This window comes from Semicossyphus pulcher, unplaced genomic scaffold (assembly GCF_022749685.1).
Source record: "Semicossyphus pulcher isolate SPU_LCO1_2020_fin unplaced genomic scaffold, fSemPul1.0.p SCAF_3, whole genome shotgun sequence".
In the NCBI taxonomy this organism is placed as follows: domain Eukaryota; kingdom Metazoa; phylum Chordata; class Actinopteri; order Labriformes; family Labridae; genus Semicossyphus; species Semicossyphus pulcher.
In genome coordinates, this window is record NW_027211704.1 from 29706354 (window position 1) to 29725286 (window position 18933).

Sequence of the window (18933 nt, forward strand, 5' to 3'; positions counted from 1 at the left end):
CTGGGTCACACATAACTATACTGCCAACGGAGAAAGTAAACACAACTACACGAGTCACTTTAGTGCCACTTATCCTACCGATGGACATGACCCTGATTGGCTGATATCTCAGGGCCACGCCCACTTACGGACTGGCTTCAGACCAGTTTATCCTGACAAGACGTAATATTTCAGAGGAAATAGCGAGTGGCTTCATTACCAAACAGAAGTATCATGGAGTCTGCAGACGTATAATGAAAAAGAAAAGTAGAAAATACCCATTATTTATGTCTAGAGACCACCATACATACACGTTTTGAATGAAACTTTGAACAATATGAACATTAAATTAGTATTCGTATATTTTTAATGAAAAGGGCACACAAAAAAGTTGGGTTAAACTGAATGTCAGTAGACAGTATAGTTGTATTTCCTTCATATTTAGTTTAATTGTGTGTATAGCATTACAAACTTGAGCTGCTCTAGAATAATATATTATCACAAAGGATTTATAAATCGTAAAATACATCTGTGTTTTTCTTTGTTTTGTTTTTTTAGTACTTTGATTTCCTATATTATTACTGTATTACAAAGTCAATATTTGAGGTTGGCTCAGCTAACAGAAATGTATCATCCTGTTATGAGTGTAAATTAAGTTATGGGACATGTACAAGATTTCATTTCTGTGTTTATGCTAATTTGAAAATAGAAGCAAGACAAAGTTCACAACTGTCACTGCTTATAAAAAACACTGGATCAAAGTATTGTAATTATATTGTTCTGCTGTACATTCATGCCTCACCAAGTGTAAATAAATACATACATCTAAGGACAAATAGCGCCATCTTCTGTTCATGTGTTATCAAGCTCTACAAAGGAAAGTTCGTGTGTCACATCAACTCATAATGATATAATGATGTGTGAAAGTAGCTGGAAAAAAGCTATTGCACATGACAGAATGTTCCAGAGTTCAATATTTTATTTATTCATTAATTCATCAATTATTCGATCAATTTTACGCCCGTTGGCAGTCACAGTACATTCAATTTCTCATTTTATAACAGTGTAGACAAATCACACAAAATATCACATCTCATACAAAATCTAAACTTATCTCATATAAAACATTTAGACATCATCTGCAGTCTTTTTATTTTAAATACAGTGCTCTATTTTATGGCATCAAACTCACTGAGAAAAATGGAAACATCTGTTAAAATACATATATTATTTATTTTTCATTACAGTATTTAAAATAGCTGAATTTACCACAACTATAACACACACAGCAATACTTGTGCCACTGAGGGAAGGAGGGGGGGAGGGGAACATCCACAGCTGTACACCCCTCTGACGTCTCAGCAGGTCTGAACTGGGTTTCTCTACATCACCTTTGCTTCACTACATAATTCCTTCATCAGGTTAATTCACTTTTGGAGGTAGAAAAACTTTCAGCCGCTAATTTACGTTCACTGGCATTTGTCTCTTCATGCACACACAAACATAAACCCTCTGACCTGTTTGTATTCCACTCTCATGACTAAACTCTGCTCATGAAGCTCAAGCTAACATCTCTCTGCTTTCTTTGCCCTTACTGTACGACCTGTTCAATCCTGTGGATTCATTAGCCTTGATCAGGGGTTCTCAATCATTTGTAAGTTAAGGCCAAAATCAGACTGCTAAAACGTTTCTGAGGGCCACCTTCCAAAATACACAAGAAAGAAGAAATAAACTGGAAACCGTAAATATGTGTGACGACACAGTTAGATGGAATAACCAAAATAAATATTCTGCCTAACCCTCAGTGAGACCCTGGGGCATGCTTCAGGGAAAACATCTGGTGATGGTGCAATGTTGCTTCTACTTTGTCCCTTAATCTTATTTGATGTTGTAATCACATTGTCACTTGAAAACAGGATGGCCTGTGCAGGATTTCAGCACCTTCAGCACTCAGTGCTTTCAGCTCTGCATCACTTCCTGTCATTATGAGTCCAAACTGAATGTATTCAGGGTCATAATACTTCACCACAAGCTTTATAGCTTTTACTGGCGCAGGGTTGACTTCCATATCAAGTTCTTGTTCAGATAAACTACCCATTTTGTGTCACTGCATCCTAGGGAATGTAAGTGACTGCTGATGGGCAGTGTTCGACATACTGATATTCAAACAGTTATGGACATGATGCATTTCAATTTGAGGTTTTATATTTACTTGAATATTATTCATTTAATTCTTATTAACAGTTAGATATAATTATATTTATAGCTTTTTAAATGACCCACATTTTCTTTCCGTAATTGAACCGTTTGGCAGCATAAGTCCTCAGACAGGTTGGGAACAGCAGATCAGTAAGTTTGCGCTTTTAACTTGCAGTACATTTCTTCAACACATTTAGCCTTTCGTCTAAATGGCTTCTTGTGACAGATGGCTCTCCTTTAGGCAGGACCTTGGGCGCAGTAGGACTGCTGTAGAAAAAGAAAGCCGAAAAAGCACACCATGATAGCTCCCATGTCCTTTATAGTGGCTGTATGCCACTGTTGCACACCATGTGTGTCGTTATCTACCTACTTTGTGTTTTCTGGTCTTTATAAGTGCGATGATTAGCAGATTAAAGATGCGTTTTATTTTGAATGGTTGACACCCTCAAAGCTAAGAAGATAGAAGGCAAAATGTCTTCAAAAAACTACAGTAACTTCAGTTGCCACTTCTGATTCTGTGGATCAAATCATGATTACAAGCAAATAGTCTATGACCAGCCCACCATTTATCTCACTAAACCAAACTGGGTGGTCCACGTATTTAAAGAAGCATGTGAAAGAATGATGGAGAGTAATTGCTGATCTTAAAGCATAGTACAGTGTTAGTGACTGGAAGAATAACAGCTGGAGGAAGCTCTTTCATATTGCACTGTTAATTTAATAGACCACCTAGATTACACCTCACAGGTCTTTATTTGGCCTCAACCCCTTGTCATTGGCTTATATAAAGATCACTCAGCAGCACTGGACAAGGAGGGAAGAGGTGGTTTCATCTTTGGGAGCGTAAGTAGAAACTTTGGACTTTCGATAGAAAGGTTTAAAGTTTCATTTCTGCGGTTTGTATGCATTCTACAGTCTATACTTTTATACACTGCAATAGGTGCAGTGGAGGCGTGCTGAACGTAAGGGAATGTGGTCAGTCCTACTGAGAGTAATTTGCTACCAGAAAGTACCTGTCGGACATACTTTCCAAGTTTACTGGTTTAGGGTTAGGGGGTTTTGGTTTGAAATGGGGGTTATATTTAGAGCCACGTAAGGAAAGACACAAAGGGAAGGGAGCAGGCTTCAGAGGACACTTCTGGTTTGTGCAAATAGGAGACAAACACATACTCAGAGTTATTACACACACAAAGCAAATGCCTCCTAACACATTGGCTACACTAGATCAAATATAGATTTTTAACAAGCCAAAATATCATGCACATTTTACTAAGGCAACTTCAAAAGCTGCAGTGAGAGTCAGCTGTTAACACTGTATGGAACAAAACCCCACACTGAGTTGAAACACTGTAGCAAGGCAAGTCTGTCGACATGAATGCGGTTTGATAGGCTCAATGTTCGTTTCATGTAAGTAGAGGTACTGTCATGAATGTTGCTACTAACTGCTTGTGTATGTGAAACCTGTGATGCACTTGGGATGCAATCATTTCTTCACTGATGAATCAGATTTAACAAAGAAGCTAGCTGACATATCCAGGTAGCTAACCATCATTAGTTCCATACATTATGCACTGGCTTGCGTGCAGTATGAGGTGACACCTTTAGTGTTTGTTTAAGAGGCTGTTAGCCTTATTAGAACATTTTGCTGCTCAAAGATGTATCAAGATACACACCCAAAGTTTTTTTAGCCTATTAGCACCCAAAGCCTTATCTGCTCCAGTACCACCTTTTTCCACTGCATGACGGTTTCAGCTGTGGTAGCTACCTTGGAGCCCTGGGTGTGGTCTGAACAGAAATGATAGAATATGTGTATTTGTGAAGGCCACACTATAACACTGCCGAGCAGTTTTCCCTAGGGGCCTATTTATTCTCGGTTTTAAAGCCATGTGTGTGTCAGCAGCATATTTTCAAACCTCTGGGGTGTGCAGCGAAGTAATGGCAGCATGCTCAGTGTCGCTGATTGTGCAAATGTGTGCAATATGGATAATGCTTTAAATTATGGTCCTTGAAATAAGTGTAATCCTTATGTCCTTAAGAAAGGTTTATCATATGTTGGACTACACAAGCATAATAATAGCATCATAAACATGTTGTTAGATTATAAAAAATTATAAAATTTTTTTAAATCTGTTTAAGAATGTTATTCAAACATTATTAGTAATATAATTGTTTAAAATAGCATTACACATGTATTCAGTGTATGTAACTCACCTTTAATAAGCTTTTTAGCTGTTTGTTGTAATATTTATACATACTTTATAATGCATGTATGTATTAATCTTAATAAGACAACAAAAAAAGCTAGTAAAGGTATATAAATGTCTTACAATCTAACAATAAACTTGTTTAAGATGCTACAATAAATGCTTATATAGTCTTATATATTAACAATTAAAATGACCTATATACCTAATAAGAAGAACCTTAATATAAAGTCAAATAGGTACTGTACGTATGTGGAGAGTGTCTCTCAGCTCAATCATTTCAAGTGCACTACAGGTTTATTTCCAGAAAGCCTGTGTTTCTCCGCGGTCAGCTGCCTTGGAAATGAGTGGGTGCTCATGAGTTTGCGTGTGCATGCAGGTGTGTGCACGTCTTTGAGCATGCTTCTGAATGTGCTGAGCGGTGTTGGCCTTTGTGCTGTGGTCTGAAAAGGCAGCTCCTCCTCTCTGTGCGTCTCCCTTCCTCCTCTGTGACCTCTAGAAGATGCTTTGTCGTCGGTTCTTTCCTCGACCTGAAAAGAGACAAATTGAGATTGGACAGTTGAACATTTTTGAGCAAACTGCTCTGCTTTGTGAGAACTCAGAAACTAGTAGGACCTTCCACCCTTAGAACCTTTCATTCAGTAAGCCCCTCACCTTTCAGTAGTAAATGTGACCAAGGTGAAGCTGAACAGACTCATCAATGGAGTTTTAACATGCTAAATGTGTAAGCTTTTAGCATGACAACACACACACACTCACAAAATTGCCTGCCATAAAAAAGCAGACCATTTTGTGATGTTTGTACTTGTCCTTCAGGTATTGAACACCCAGTGAGAGAAAGATTGGGTGATGAGAGCCAGAGAAAGAGAGAGAAGCTCATGTCCCTGAAAACACTCAAGAACAAGACTTTGACCTATTAAAAGTTTTATAATCTTGTGTATATTTGATGTGTAACTGTATATTCAAAATCAATATTAGCACTCTCAGAGCAACGTGCCGTGTGCCAGCCTACTTAATATGTATCTGGAGGTGCATTGCTTGTTCTGTCCTCTGTTCTGTCACATCAGTAGCTCTCACAGTGGGGCATTTAACGTTTTTGTTGGAGCCCACATTATCCAACATTGTGTTATTTAATTTGATACACAAAAGCTGATTGGATTTTTTTGGCCTGTCTTATTGTTTCATATCACAAGACAGTTATTGCAGCAGTAAAAACCTGCTTTGAGTAGAGATTGGTATTGGGTCGTTCTCAGGCTTTGTTAGGGCTGAGCAATTGAGTTTCACTCTCTGAGCACCAATAGGTGAGGTCAACTGACGCGGGTCACACCCTCTATTGCTCCATTCAGTCCCTTTCCACCTTTAAGCAAAAGCTAAAGACTCAGCTCTTTCATAAACACCTCTGTGATATTTATGATATTAATGCTATTGATGATGAGGATAATGATGATGATAATATGAGGATGTTGTTGATGTTGATTAGGATACTCATGATGATGATGATATTGACGGCATTGTTGATGATAAAATAAAAATGCCTCTGTGCACTGCCTGTCGACACCTGTGTCCGTTCACATGCACTTACTGACTTTGTTCCCTCCTGTCTTGATTCTTGCTTGTGTTGTATTAACTCTCAGATGTACGTCGCTTTGGACAAAAGCGTCTGCTAAATGAAATTGTAACAATGTTACATTGTAACATTATTGGTTTTATTTGAAGCAGGAGGTTTTGCATCCAATCACGGTAATGCTGATACAAAAAAGACTATTAAACAAATTCAGTGATTTCCCTGCAGTTGGAGATTTAAGCTGTCTTGAAATAAAATCCTTTAAAGACAGCTTGTCGTTGTTCGAGACCAAGACAAGGTAAAATGAAGCTGTACCCAAGACAACCAAGAACTTATAAAAGTGGTGGTGACTGATCTTGAGTACAACTTAAGTGTCTACTTCACATCACTATTAATATTTAGTGTAAGTGTAACAATAATCAATTGAAACAGGTAATACAGGAAACTTTTAGTGAAGCAGTGACTCATGCTTTTACTTTAAAACACTTTCCCCCAAACTCTTTAGTTGGAGCATACTAAGCACACTGTAATTATATCATTGTGTAGTTTTAGGTCTGAAAGCTTTATATAAGTCTAAACAGTGGAAAATAAAGTCACAGTGAGACTTATTAAGTATATGAAGAGCTTATTAGAGTAAATGGGTGACAGTAATATGTATTTAATGAGTAGACAACACTTTGTTTATTTTATTTTCCTCTGAGACCCTCTGTGGTATTTTTCATTAGGAGTAAACAAAGTCAGCATGCTGGCTTTTTGCAGCGCTAATTAGATTTACTTTTTGTCTTTTGTGGTCCAAAACAAAACACACAGCACTTAAATCTAAAGTGTTCAGACACTTTAGATTTAATAAATATAAATATAATATAATATACATCATCACTTATGGGCCTCTATACATGTGTGTTGGTTAGTGTGTGTGCAGACCCTTGTGAGACCCTTCCTACTGCATCTATTCTGTTGTTTTGCTTCGCACAGGACATTTTGAGGAGGGGCGCTGTTGTGGTTCCCTGAGCCCATCACAGCATACAGGTGAGTTTGGGAGTGGTTCAAATTAGCAACTGGGCCCATTCCGAACGGCGAACATGGCGAAAGAGCGATGCAGAGTTGGCCTTCTTTCTGTTGGACAGGTAGGTGCCTCAAACCGGGTAGGACAAGCTAACCAGCGGTTAGCATGCTGGCGCAAAGTTAACCGTGATGCTGTCGGTGTTAGCTCGACGGGGTGGGCATGTTCTCACACGAGAGAGTGAGAGTGAGCTTCTGGTGATGAGCCCAGGAGGAGGGGCCCAGTTTGAATGTGTTGTTGACAAAATGCAAGGAAAGATCCTACTTATTATACCCTCAAATAGTAATTAATTATTAATATTTTTCTAGATTTTTCTAATTTGTCATTAGTATGTAGTATAGTATATCAAACTATAGACATGTATAAGGAAACAAATGTGAATGCACAGCATACATGATGGAAACTTACTTAAAGGCTGGAACACTGAGCTGCGGTGGCCGGGGTCTTTCTGGAGCTGCACTTCTCTGAGAGAAAACACTGAAGCAGCTAAAACAAAGAGGAGAGAGAGAAGGACTCAGGAACACAGAAAAAAAGACACAACTAACACATCTAACACTTTATACAATTCTTTTACTTAGAACGTTTTTTGGTCATGTATGCACTGTAACTGTACTACAGTATATGATACATGTCATTACACAAACCTACAGTAAAAATTTGAAACCAAAGATCTGCTTTGTTGCATGTCTGTTAGCTAGCATTCTACCAATATGGCTACTCAATACCTTTGCAAAGCTGTAATATAAGAAACACTGAAAGGACTTACTGGTACACCTATATGGATCAGCCAGCCGTTGTTATTGTCAATAAATTAAACGGGACTTTCACTGCTATGACATGTGAACTCTCTTCCAGTATTGTTCGTATTTTATATTGATACTACACAGATGGGTAGTTAATGCGTTTAAACAAAGATGGGCAGCTGAGCTAACAGGCAACATGCTAGTCAAGGGCAGAGTACACAAAAAAATTAAAGGCCTCATTTAAGATTAACGAAGACTGTTTCAGCTGGATCAATATTAAGCACGATCACAGTGACCATTGCAGACCTTTTATGTTGTTAGCAGGTCACAGCTGAGGCGGCAAAGTAGCACATTTAATAGTAGAAGTGCAAACTGATGTTCACAGACAGAACCGCTAAGAGCTGTGGAGAATGTCTTTACGCGTGTGTGTGTGTGTGTGTGTGTGTGTGTGTGTGTGTAGGTGTGTGTGTATCTTACTGTCTGCCAAGTTGTGTATGTTATTCCCCAGACTCAGGAAGTAGGGATGTTGTAGAGCGGCCTCAGAAGTGGTTCTGCCCCGAGTGTCGTACTGCAATCAGGACACATAAGCAGCTGATTAGACCATCACTGGAATCACAGTAGAGTGTTTTTCACATTCAGGTGAGTAAAGGTCTTTTGTCTCATACCTGCAGCAGAGCAGACAGCAGGTCAATCCCATCTAAGTCCAACCTGAAGGAGGAAAAGAAAAAAGTTCAGTTTATGTTGTGATTATTCAGAAAAGACACTCTGCTAATGAAAGTTATTCAGAGGATTTTCATTTTCTTCATGTCTCTTTTTAAACAACCTTTAAGTTTTTGATTAACAGCAATATTCAGTTATATATCAAAACAGAGACAACAACATACTTCTTCGCTCTAGTAGAATTTAATAGCTGTATCCAGCAGAATGAATTTACACACATACATTAGAACATGTAACAAATAATACACATATTAAGTATAGAACTCTAAACAATATAAAAAATACAAATAATAATGTGTTTTTGGTTGCTGAAAGAAATTTAAAATGCCACCCAGAGCTCAGATTCTCCATATAAGGAAATACAAACTGAGGACTGTCTATCAGGGTGATCATACAAATGTTTTAATTATAATGTTACCGTGTAAATTATTGTTACCAGCTACAGCTAAACCTGCACTTCAGGTTACCAAACAGTTTGTCGAGTGTACAGCTTCAATCTTAAGTAAATTAAAAGATTGAATAACTCTCTTGAAAGCTCCTCAGTATTCTGAGAAGAATAAAACATCAACACAAATATTGTTGGTATTTTTAGAAAAGCTGATTTGGCAGCACAGCACCAAGATACTTCTAACAGTCTGGTATGAAATCCTGCTTGGCATGAATATTAATTTATTCAGTCCTAGCACCATTAATCTTCAAATGCCTACTTTTGAAACAAGTTTGTGTTCAGGCCAAATACACTTACAAACAAACAAAAACTTTGCACTTTGGTTTGGTTAAAGCATATATATCTTGAATAGTAATCATTTGAACCTGGCACCATCATCAAGTCAAAACGTTAATTGACAAGACTGACTTTTGTACTTAGCATTAAGTGGTAATTACAAATTGTTTGCATGTGAACTAGCTTAAGATGGTGAACATGGTAACTCTTACATCGTTATGTTAGCATTTGCTCAAAGCACCTCTTGACCAAAATGAAAACCTCACAGAAGCAGAGTGCAATCAAGTCGCAGCCACACCAGAGTGAAAAACAAGTCATGAAGGTGCGTCCTCACCTTTGTCTGCTAGCAGCAACAATAATTTGCACAAAAGCTTCTGTGTGGTGGGCTGCATGAACAGAGAAATTAATCTAGAACAAAATTTTTACAAGAATCTGACCAGAAGATCTTAAAGCCTTTAAAAGGACCAAAATGAAAAAACGGCAATAAGACGTGGGGCATCAGCAGGAAGAATGTGAAGATGGGGGTTGACACTCAAACAAACTCTAGAGGTTGAAGCTAAGGTGTGTAAGGTTTGGTTGTGATCTTTGTTAGGTTAAATGATGACCCTGGTGATTTGACGAATAAATATCAATAAGTAAGTATTAAGCTTCTAGCCATTCAGTGAGATCATGTCGACCAGAAAAAACAAGGTAAGGAGAACGGACACTGAGCCAGGCAGACAATGTTGAATTTGTAAATGTACATTTGCCTCTGTAGTAGACATAGTGCGCTTGAAAATCTTTTGAGCTGCTGATATCTTTAGCTTTTTCCAAAGACAGACTTTTTTGGATTTCAGCACTTGGCTGCATGTTGTGGCACCAATTTTGTCCCCCATGGTAGTATGAACTGTAACTGAGCTGCAAGAGTGACATTTAACTCTTCGTCTTGTGTTATCCATCAGAAACCTGAACAGACCTAAGTGTTACCTGGGCACATGGTTGAGGAGAGCTTGAGGTCTGTATTGGGGAAAGAGATAAGTCTTAAACTCCTCATTGCTGCTAATACCCGGCCAACTCTCCTCTGTCGGAGTACCTGGAAGACAAAGACAGAAAGAAATGTGGTTGTTTAATTGTTTAATCCTGGCTTGTAGAATATTATCATATGCAGCCAACTTACCCATGAGCCTAAAAATTAAGTGTAGCTCCTCCTTCACTGTGGCACCGGGAAACATGGGACGACCTGTTGCCATCTCATACAGGATACAGCCCACGCCCCTGGGAGAGGAGGGAGGAGATGGAGATGTACAAACAACAAAGGGCCGTCTAACATTAGAGAAGTCTATGTGAGGCCGTGTTCAACAAAAACACACACTTCAAAGAGTGCTGATCACAAGTGCAGACCCTTGTGTTGTGAGTGGGCACAGTGCAGCCTGTTTGATGAGAGGATGTGTAGCTCGGTGAGCTCATTAAAGAATGGATTGTTGCTAAAGAGCAACATTTAGTCTTCAGAGGTTTACCACAGCTGTACAGCTTTTCTCACCACGGCGAACTGCTAATGAACAAAAACACAAAAGGAAAGCATGCAGATAAATTACACTCCATTGTGTGACTAGTGACTCATCTCAGCTAATAACCTGGGAGAGCTGAATAGATATGCATGATTCATGAAAATCCTGGACGATCCTTCGTTTGTTAGACATTCATCCAATTGCCAAGTAAAGAGCAAAGCTCAGCAACAGGGCTGCAGTGTTTAGGGGTTCCCTGAAAGAGCTCAGCTTTGTCTAGATGTGGATCCAGGTTGAGACAGTCTGTGCAGTCAGTTTAGAGAAGAATGAGGCAGTCTAAGAGAAAACTGATGTGTTTTAGTTATTGAATTTAAGCTAAGTCCCTACTCGGCCTCAGGGATGCTGAGGATGTTATATCGGCAGGCGTAAAAGGCAATTTTTGCAAATATAAAAGAATGCCTGTAATCAACAGGCTATGCCATCCTGTTAAAGGGTTATTAAAATGTTGGTTCAAACACTGCTTTATGATTCATGCAAACATTGTTTTACAGTACATTATTTTCCTCTCTCCAGTTCTTCTCTTGTTAGCTGACAGGTTCTCACCCAGCCCACTGACTGACATCCTCACTTCCATCCATCAATATGAAAAAACAGTATTTATTCATTCTTTAGCAAAATACCTGACATGTTCCTCAAAGTGACTTGTCACACTGAGTGACTGTTGGGTGCCTATGCGTGCATGTGCATATAGTTTCGCATCCATGCATTCTTTTACCATAGAAAAGCTTGGTACAAAACCAAGAGGGAGGTCGGGAGGGCAGAGGGCATGATCGTGGTAATCAAATGGCAATTTTTCTATTTATTAAAAAGAAGAAAAAACTCCCCAGCACTTGCACTCTCTCTTTAACTGTCCAAACTGCATGCACTAAGGCCCCTTTGAGGTCTCTCAAATGTGTGCCAGCAAGGCCTCAGTTCTAACATTTGAGATAACACTCTTTTTACATATTACATTAGGGACATTTTGTAGTGCTGTAGGTCGAGTACACCAAAATGTGCAGATGTTCCTGTGGCACTGTAGAACCTGTTGTTGAAATATCCATATTGTCCTTCTCACCACATGTCGATGGGCGTGGAGTATTCCGTAGAGCCCAGCAGCACGTCAGGGGGCCGATACCATAGAGTTACCACCTCATTGGAGTAAGTCTTAGTGGGGACGGACTTGGCCCTCGCCAGACCTGGACAACACAACATGATCGGGGTTTAAAGAAGTGAGACCCCAAGTAACGGTAAAATAACTTTTGAAAGGCTATTAAGCAAGCCTGCTTGAAAAGAAATATTCAACCTCTTTTATTTCGCTACCTTACCAAAACTCACAAGTATGATACACTATAGTGCATTAAGTCTCATATAGTGGGGTTAAACCTTTTGAGAGCATTGGGCACTTTTAAAATGTGATCAGCAACCCCTCATAGCATCTTAGCCCTTGCATGAACACAGAGCTGTCATGATATGTCAGACAGATCAAAGAAAAAAGTATGAATAGTCTCTCTATAAGCTCATCTGCTGTGTTTTAGTTTTAAAACTGTTGCAAAAAAGTGAGGGAGCACTGGTGTGCTTATTTACCCACCTCCAGCACAAAACTGAAAAAAGTCAGAGAGAGGGGCACAGTTGCTAGGATACAGGAAATAAGGGTGCTAAAGTAATCAGCACATAGGATCTCAGAATGGCAGTAAAATATAATTGGAAAGCGATGGTGGCAGGAAATGTGCAATCTCACTCCCAAGTGTCTTGTGTCTTTATGAACACATTTGCATTTGATGAGGTTCATGTATGAGGTTCATGTACATATTCCATGTGAGCGTGATGCTTTTCATACCAAAGTCGGCCAGTTTGAGCTCGCCCTTGTCGTTGATGAGCAGGTTCTGAGGCTTCAGGTCTCTGTGGAGGATTTTCCTTTTGTGACAGTAGGACAGGCCACGCATCAGCTGGAACATGAAGATCTGCAGGAGAAAAACAAAGACTATGAAGATCAAAAATTACAAATCTGATTATAACAGAGTAAGGACTACAGCAGGTACCTTAATTGGCATTGACCTCTAACCTATGACCTTTATCAACCATTATATAACAGTTAGTTCCGACCAAGTAATCTGATTGGACAAGAGGCATTCCATGAGTTCCATCACTGGAACTTTTCACTGTGTGTATCACTCCGCCTCTGCCAGGTGTTCTAAATACTGTTAATTAACATTCGAGCAGATCGTGTATGTCTACAATGATTAAGTTGGTACCTCTGAATCACACAGAAGACTCTTATTTAACTGGTTGATGATAAATTAAAACATACAGATAAATGTAGGCCTACATGATAAAAAACAGCTGATCTGTGGTAACCTGTAGACACAGAGAGCAGGAGAATGTTTGGGTTGTTTGGCAACAAAAGTTCAGTTTCAGTTACGTTGTAGAACACGTTCAGTTGGTGGAACAAAAAATAATCTGTTGTTGATTGTTACTGTTTACTACTATTTGCCACTTGTTTAACTGTTGTATAAAAGCTGTGATTATCTGCGGCCTTGTGCCTACGACCGAATCACAGCCGTGATGATATTCAGTACAACATCACGACCTCGAGTGTGATATTGCTGAATTAACTAATCCCCAGAATTTCTATGCTCCTCTTCAAATCTCCCCTCACTACTCTGACCTCATCCTCCCTCATGAAGGCCTGGGACTGCTACAATAAAATGTAATCACTGTCAAAAAGAGGAATGTGAATAAGATCAGAAATCAAACAGAATCATAGAATAAAACAGTGAACAATAATCCTGTTAGCTAAAAATGTATGAAATGTGTAAAACACAGGAGGTATCTAGTATCTAGTAAGTACTTAACAAATCCTTCAAGACACTTTCTAACATGTGTATGAAAAACATGCCTCTCTGCAGCACGTTAAACAAGACTGTCAACCCACTTTTAAAGTTGTGATTCATTTTTCTATCAAATAAGAAACTAAATTGGAATTTAAATAAAATTCAACATATGTATGATCTGGGTTGATACTGTCTTTTCTATTAGAGAGAAGGGTTTGATATGTGATGCTACTGCTGATGAGTCATTTTCATGCTTACAGCTTACCTTGACATTTTGCATGCTCATGAGATTCCCACAGTTGTCCAAGTACTGTTTAAGGTCACTGTCCTGGAAGACATGACAGCTTCAGTCAGATCTGCCCATATTGCACTAGTGTGCTTGGGATCAACACCTGAATGTTGCACTGCAGAAGTACTCACAAGATACTCAAACACCAGAGTGAGGCAGCGTTCGGTATGGATGATGTCATGCAGCGTGACGATGTTGGCATGTTTCAGGTTCTTCAGTAGAGACACTGGTTGGACAGAGGAAGGACAGGTGAGTTGCTGTCCCCCAAAAGGTGCCTAAGTACAAACTTTTCCAGACAATATCTTAAGTATAATTTTCAGAACGACTTCCTGGTCTCTGTTGCTAGTTTAAAGCCTCTTTAAATAAAGCTTTTTCTAAATGACGGTCCTATTTGAAGTAAAGTAGACGATAAAACTGAGTACGGTTTAGATGACCTGAAAATTACTTGTTCGGTTTACCAAAAGACCCTCACTAGTCAAAGTAAGCATCCCTAATAAAATCACAGTTAAAGTGAACTACAGATCCACCTTGCTAACACAGCTAGCTTTAGTTAACTAGGGTTGGCAAACCCCTCCCTCCTCTTTAGCTCCACCCCCTTTCCAAAAGTGATCACTAAAAAATGGATGAATGGTGATAGCAAAATGGGAGTCTTTCTTATGTACGTTCTTATGATAATCAAAAATACATTAGTTCATAATCGATAAAACAAACACCCTATAACCGATATCAGTATTTCTGATTGATTTCCTCAGCAGAAAGAAAATTGAAGTGGGGAAATCAGAAAACATAAACCAAAGACCTTTATGACCATCACGTGAACATTCAGCATGATTATGTGACCTTCTTTTGTATCACCTGAGCGGCATGGAGCTCGCCCTAAAATAGAATTATAATCCACCCTGGGCAACACCCCTGGACAGGGAAATGTGTGCGTGTGTGTGTGTGTGTGTCTGATGATTTTGTACCTTCTCTGATAGCTGTGCAGGGCGCTCCCTCCTCGTGCTCCAGCCGAATCTCCTTTAATGCCACCAGGTTCTCTGTTAGTTTGCTTCGCCCTTTGAAGACTGTGGCATAAGTCCCCTGTGAGAACAAAGACACACACACACACACACACACACACCTCTTGATAACTATATACACAAAACGTTGGTAGGTATGTCTCTTTTTTTTATTACCAACAAAAGAATGAGGAAGTTAATTAGTTTTTGTTCACTTTCTCCTCACTGTCTCTAGCATAAACATAATTAATTCTGACTGACTGAATAAGAAGTTTAAAGTGCTCATCCACGAGCAGCGTCAGAACAAAAGAACACAATGTAAGATTTTCAAGCAGGCTGCAGTTTAATCCATTAATTAAATGCATATTTATATTTCTTTAATCTGATTAATAGGATTTATGATAGCTGAGTATCACAGCTCGATCTTCCCCAGTCACGATTACCATTCATTATCCTGGATTTATCATTCTGTAGGTGTTTTAATAACTGTGGATCATCTTCTGCAGGCTGAAGAGAGAGCAGCGTTATTGAGAAAAGGATGATAGAAGTAAATGAGGAACCTTTTTAAGACTCCATGTCAACATCACTGTGTTGCACTGCTTATAAACCGAACCTTTGTGAAGCACATTCTGACTACAAAAGCAGCTCTTTGAGGTCCCTCACACTGCTGTTATCTGCTGCTGAGCCTTGTGACTGAGTCTAATGCAGGCAGCTTCTGTCACTAATCACTCCCTACTCCTTAAGGCAATAACTGTTCTCAGATAAAGGCTGAGATATTTAAGTGGCTGTGTCGTGCAATGTTAAAGCACTCCTCATTCACAGCACGACCCTGCAGTGTGTTGCTACAAAGTGTAACGTTTGAGTGAGCACACAGTGTGAATGCAAATGTACGACTGTTTCTATTCTTGTTAAACTACGTCAGCCAGGCGAGAAAATGGACGCATGGGGGCACCGTAGTTTGTCTTGTTTAGGGCTGTTTTTCAGTCAGAAGGTTGGCGGTTCGATCCCTGACTGCTGCAGTCCACATGTCGAAGTGTCCTTGGGCAAGACACTGAACCCCACATTGCTCCTGGTGGAGACAGTTGGGCACCTTATGTAGCAGCCTCTGCCATCAGTGTATGAATGTGACGTAGTGTAAAAGCGCTTTGAGTGCTATATAAGTGCAGTCCATTTACCATTTGTATACTGTAGTGACTTTTAAACAAAAATATAGCCACTGTTCATTGTCGGGGAGCTGCGGTTTCTGACTCACTCTGATGTTTCAAAGTAAACCCGGAGTTCGGTATGTTGCATCAAAATCATATTTATTAATTATAGGACTTGCAGCACACAAACATAAGGATTACCAAAAACTTCTTTAGTCAAAAAGATAACAAAAGAGCTTGCGGTCAAAAGACTTCTCCGTCTCCCGTCTAACCATTCACCTGCCATTACCTGCCTCCTCCTTTCTCTCGTCTATATAAATATATATAGACATAGAGGTAGGCGGCTTCTTTACTGCGGCCACGGTGCATATCAAAGGGGCAGCAATTAATGGTGATGCAAAAAATAATACTAATAAAATTCTCAAACATCTCAGACCATTTGATCAAACAATATATATAATAACTATATGTTGTTCCTGTTTTGACAGGTTTGTCCCCCCTTAGTAGTTTGACTCACAGCAAGCCTGACACTGTAAGTTGAATAAAGACTCAACGTGTGGGCAATGCTGTTTACATTGTACACTACAGAACTACAGCATTTATCTGTAACAAACTTTCATTTGTGTAGCTCAGTGGCTGCTGTGAGTGTAGCAGCTGTACGCTCATCTCTCTCTGGGCTGTGTGTCCTTCAAGTGTCTGAATAATTAAAAGGTGAATGTTTGAGTAATGGCAGTGACGTACCTCACCCAGTTTGCCAAGCTTCACGTATGTCTCCAGTTTCCCAAAGCCTATGTCAGACTGGGGTAAAAAAAAAAAGACATACATTTTCTAGTATTCATATTCTCTTACATTAGTTAATGTTTTCTTAGTTAATTATGAACAAAATGTTGTTTACTCCATCAACCTGGCAGGAGAGTAAATGCCTCTAATTGGATATATTAATACAGCAAGAACAAATTTAATCAAAGGAAGGGAAGATAAGCAGACTAATCATTTGCAGAGAGGAAATATGCTGTGTAATATGAGCTGTTACATGTTCTTGTTCAAGACTAATCTATCAGGTGGATAAAACAAACACGCTGATATGGTTTCTGTAATGGGATCTTTATGGAGGTTGGATGAACAATCAGCTCCAAAGCAATAAATATAAGATGGAATACTGAAAAGTGTATATTGTATATAAATAAGCTTGGTTATGAGCTTAGAGTACCTAGATTTGGCACTTGTGAATACTTGTGAATCCAAAAGATGTCTGCTTTTCATTTGGTGGAAATCAAAATAGGCTTATTTCCTGGTTGTAATCCAAGGCAATGCAAGTCACTATATATACACGTATGTACTGATATCGGTAACTTACCAGTGAAGCACGGCGAGACATGCGACTGAGAGGTTTGCAGGGCGGTGAGTTTTCACTCTCCAGCTGCAGTTTCTTGAGAAACTCTGGAGGTAGGCGGATGTCCATGGGCAGAGACATGCGCTTACTGACGTCCTGCGGGAAATCAACAGACACAGAAGTTTACAACAGACTCCTATCTGTTTATCTGTCTGCTGTACATTCAGACTTTAACATTTAAGACTATAAATCTTAAAAACATAAACATTATTAAGGCTCAGCCTAATTGTCGAATTGGCATCTGTCAGCGAAGCTCTACTTTAGTTTGCGCAGCTGTCAACATATTTTCATGTTGGAAGAAAAAAGATCAAGTTGGTGAAATATCTGAAACACTTGTTCTTTTCTTTTTAGTCCACTGTAGGTGCATATCAGTGTCTGGGTTTGACAGCAGATGTCAGGCTGCCAGAGTGTCACTGTCACACTATAGAGGACAAGAGAGAGAGTGACACATTCGCTGTGTAACCTGTAGCCTGTACATGTTAAGGGCAGACAGAGTATTGTTAGTGTTGTGTGCAAAGTAAGTGTCAACATGTGCGAGCATGGGTCTGCATGACAGGAGACAGCAGTGAACTACAAAGAAAGACATTTTTTATATATTTCTATAACCCCTTAGGATATATTCCTAACCATGTTGTATAAATGCACAGCTACATAAAACATTTCTTCTCTAATTGTATGGCTTAAAATTAACTTATTATTATGTAATTTGTTTCTATTGAAATGGTCAATTGTTTGGTCTTACAGAAATGTTTTTAATTGCTTCATTTTAATTGTTTTTCTTTTCTTTTTTCTTTGTCAAGTTTTCATTTATTTCATGCATCAACAAAATGATATTATAGCAGCCTTCTCACAATGCAAAAAGAAAAAATATACTGAGAAACTAATAACGTAGGATATTTGAATATCATTTTGATTCTTATATCAGGTTTCCTGTTACATCAAACATGTATGTCATCTGTAACAAACTGAACAGCCAATGGCTGAATATGCTGCCAGTGATAATTTTAAATGTGTAACCTCCTGCCTCCATAAACATGTGCAATAGTCGGCTCGCCTTTCTTGCATCATTACAATGACTCTCAGCAGTCAACGTGTGTCTATGGATCACACCAACATCTTATGAAGTGAACAAATAACTTGTGAAGAATGTTTTATGTGTTTCAGCTAAGCAGCTATTAAGATATCTAGCCTGCAAATTTACATTAGCAGTGTGCTATCTCTGTAAATGTTTGCTTTGTCTATTGTTAGCTTAATGTTCACTAAATAGGCTACTTAGCTTGTCACGAGAGCCATATTCTTGCATGTTGTAGCCTATTTTCTTAACACAGTAGCTGCAGGTACATCTAAGTACTGTGCATGGCCAATTGATAACATGTAATCAGCGTTGTGTAGCAATAAGCTAACTGCTCGACAAACCTCACAGTGTCTCATTTTGTATCCTCATGTTAAATTAAAAAAAATGTGTGCTCCCACAGCATGGCTCATAAAGTGAGTGAATTAATAAGGTGTCATGACATTCTCACTTGATAAGACATTGATTGGATGTTTGATTAGGTTG

General features: G+C 39.0%; 1 protein-coding gene across 1 annotated transcript in view; it reads right to left on the reverse strand.

Moving 5' to 3' along the window:
• Positions 1-4462: 4462 nt before the first annotated feature.
• Positions 4463-18933, reverse strand: part of cdk18 (cyclin dependent kinase 18) — a 46456-nt gene continuing 31985 nt past the window's right edge. The window contains exons 4-16 of the mRNA XM_069677706.1: positions 17340-17471; positions 16724-16780; positions 14805-14919; positions 13971-14065; positions 13816-13878; positions 12557-12680; positions 11795-11915; positions 10353-10450; positions 10163-10268; positions 8418-8460; positions 8230-8320; positions 7418-7495; positions 4463-4912 (exon numbers count right to left, since the gene is read on the reverse strand). Of these exons, the coding sequence (XP_069533807.1) occupies positions 4878-4912; positions 7418-7495; positions 8230-8320; positions 8418-8460; positions 10163-10268; positions 10353-10450; positions 11795-11915; positions 12557-12680; positions 13816-13878; positions 13971-14065; positions 14805-14919; positions 16724-16780; positions 17340-17471 (1158 nt within the window). The 3' untranslated portion in view covers positions 4463-4877. The remainder of the gene's footprint in view (positions 4913-7417; positions 7496-8229; positions 8321-8417; positions 8461-10162; positions 10269-10352; positions 10451-11794; positions 11916-12556; positions 12681-13815; positions 13879-13970; positions 14066-14804; positions 14920-16723; positions 16781-17339; positions 17472-18933) is intronic.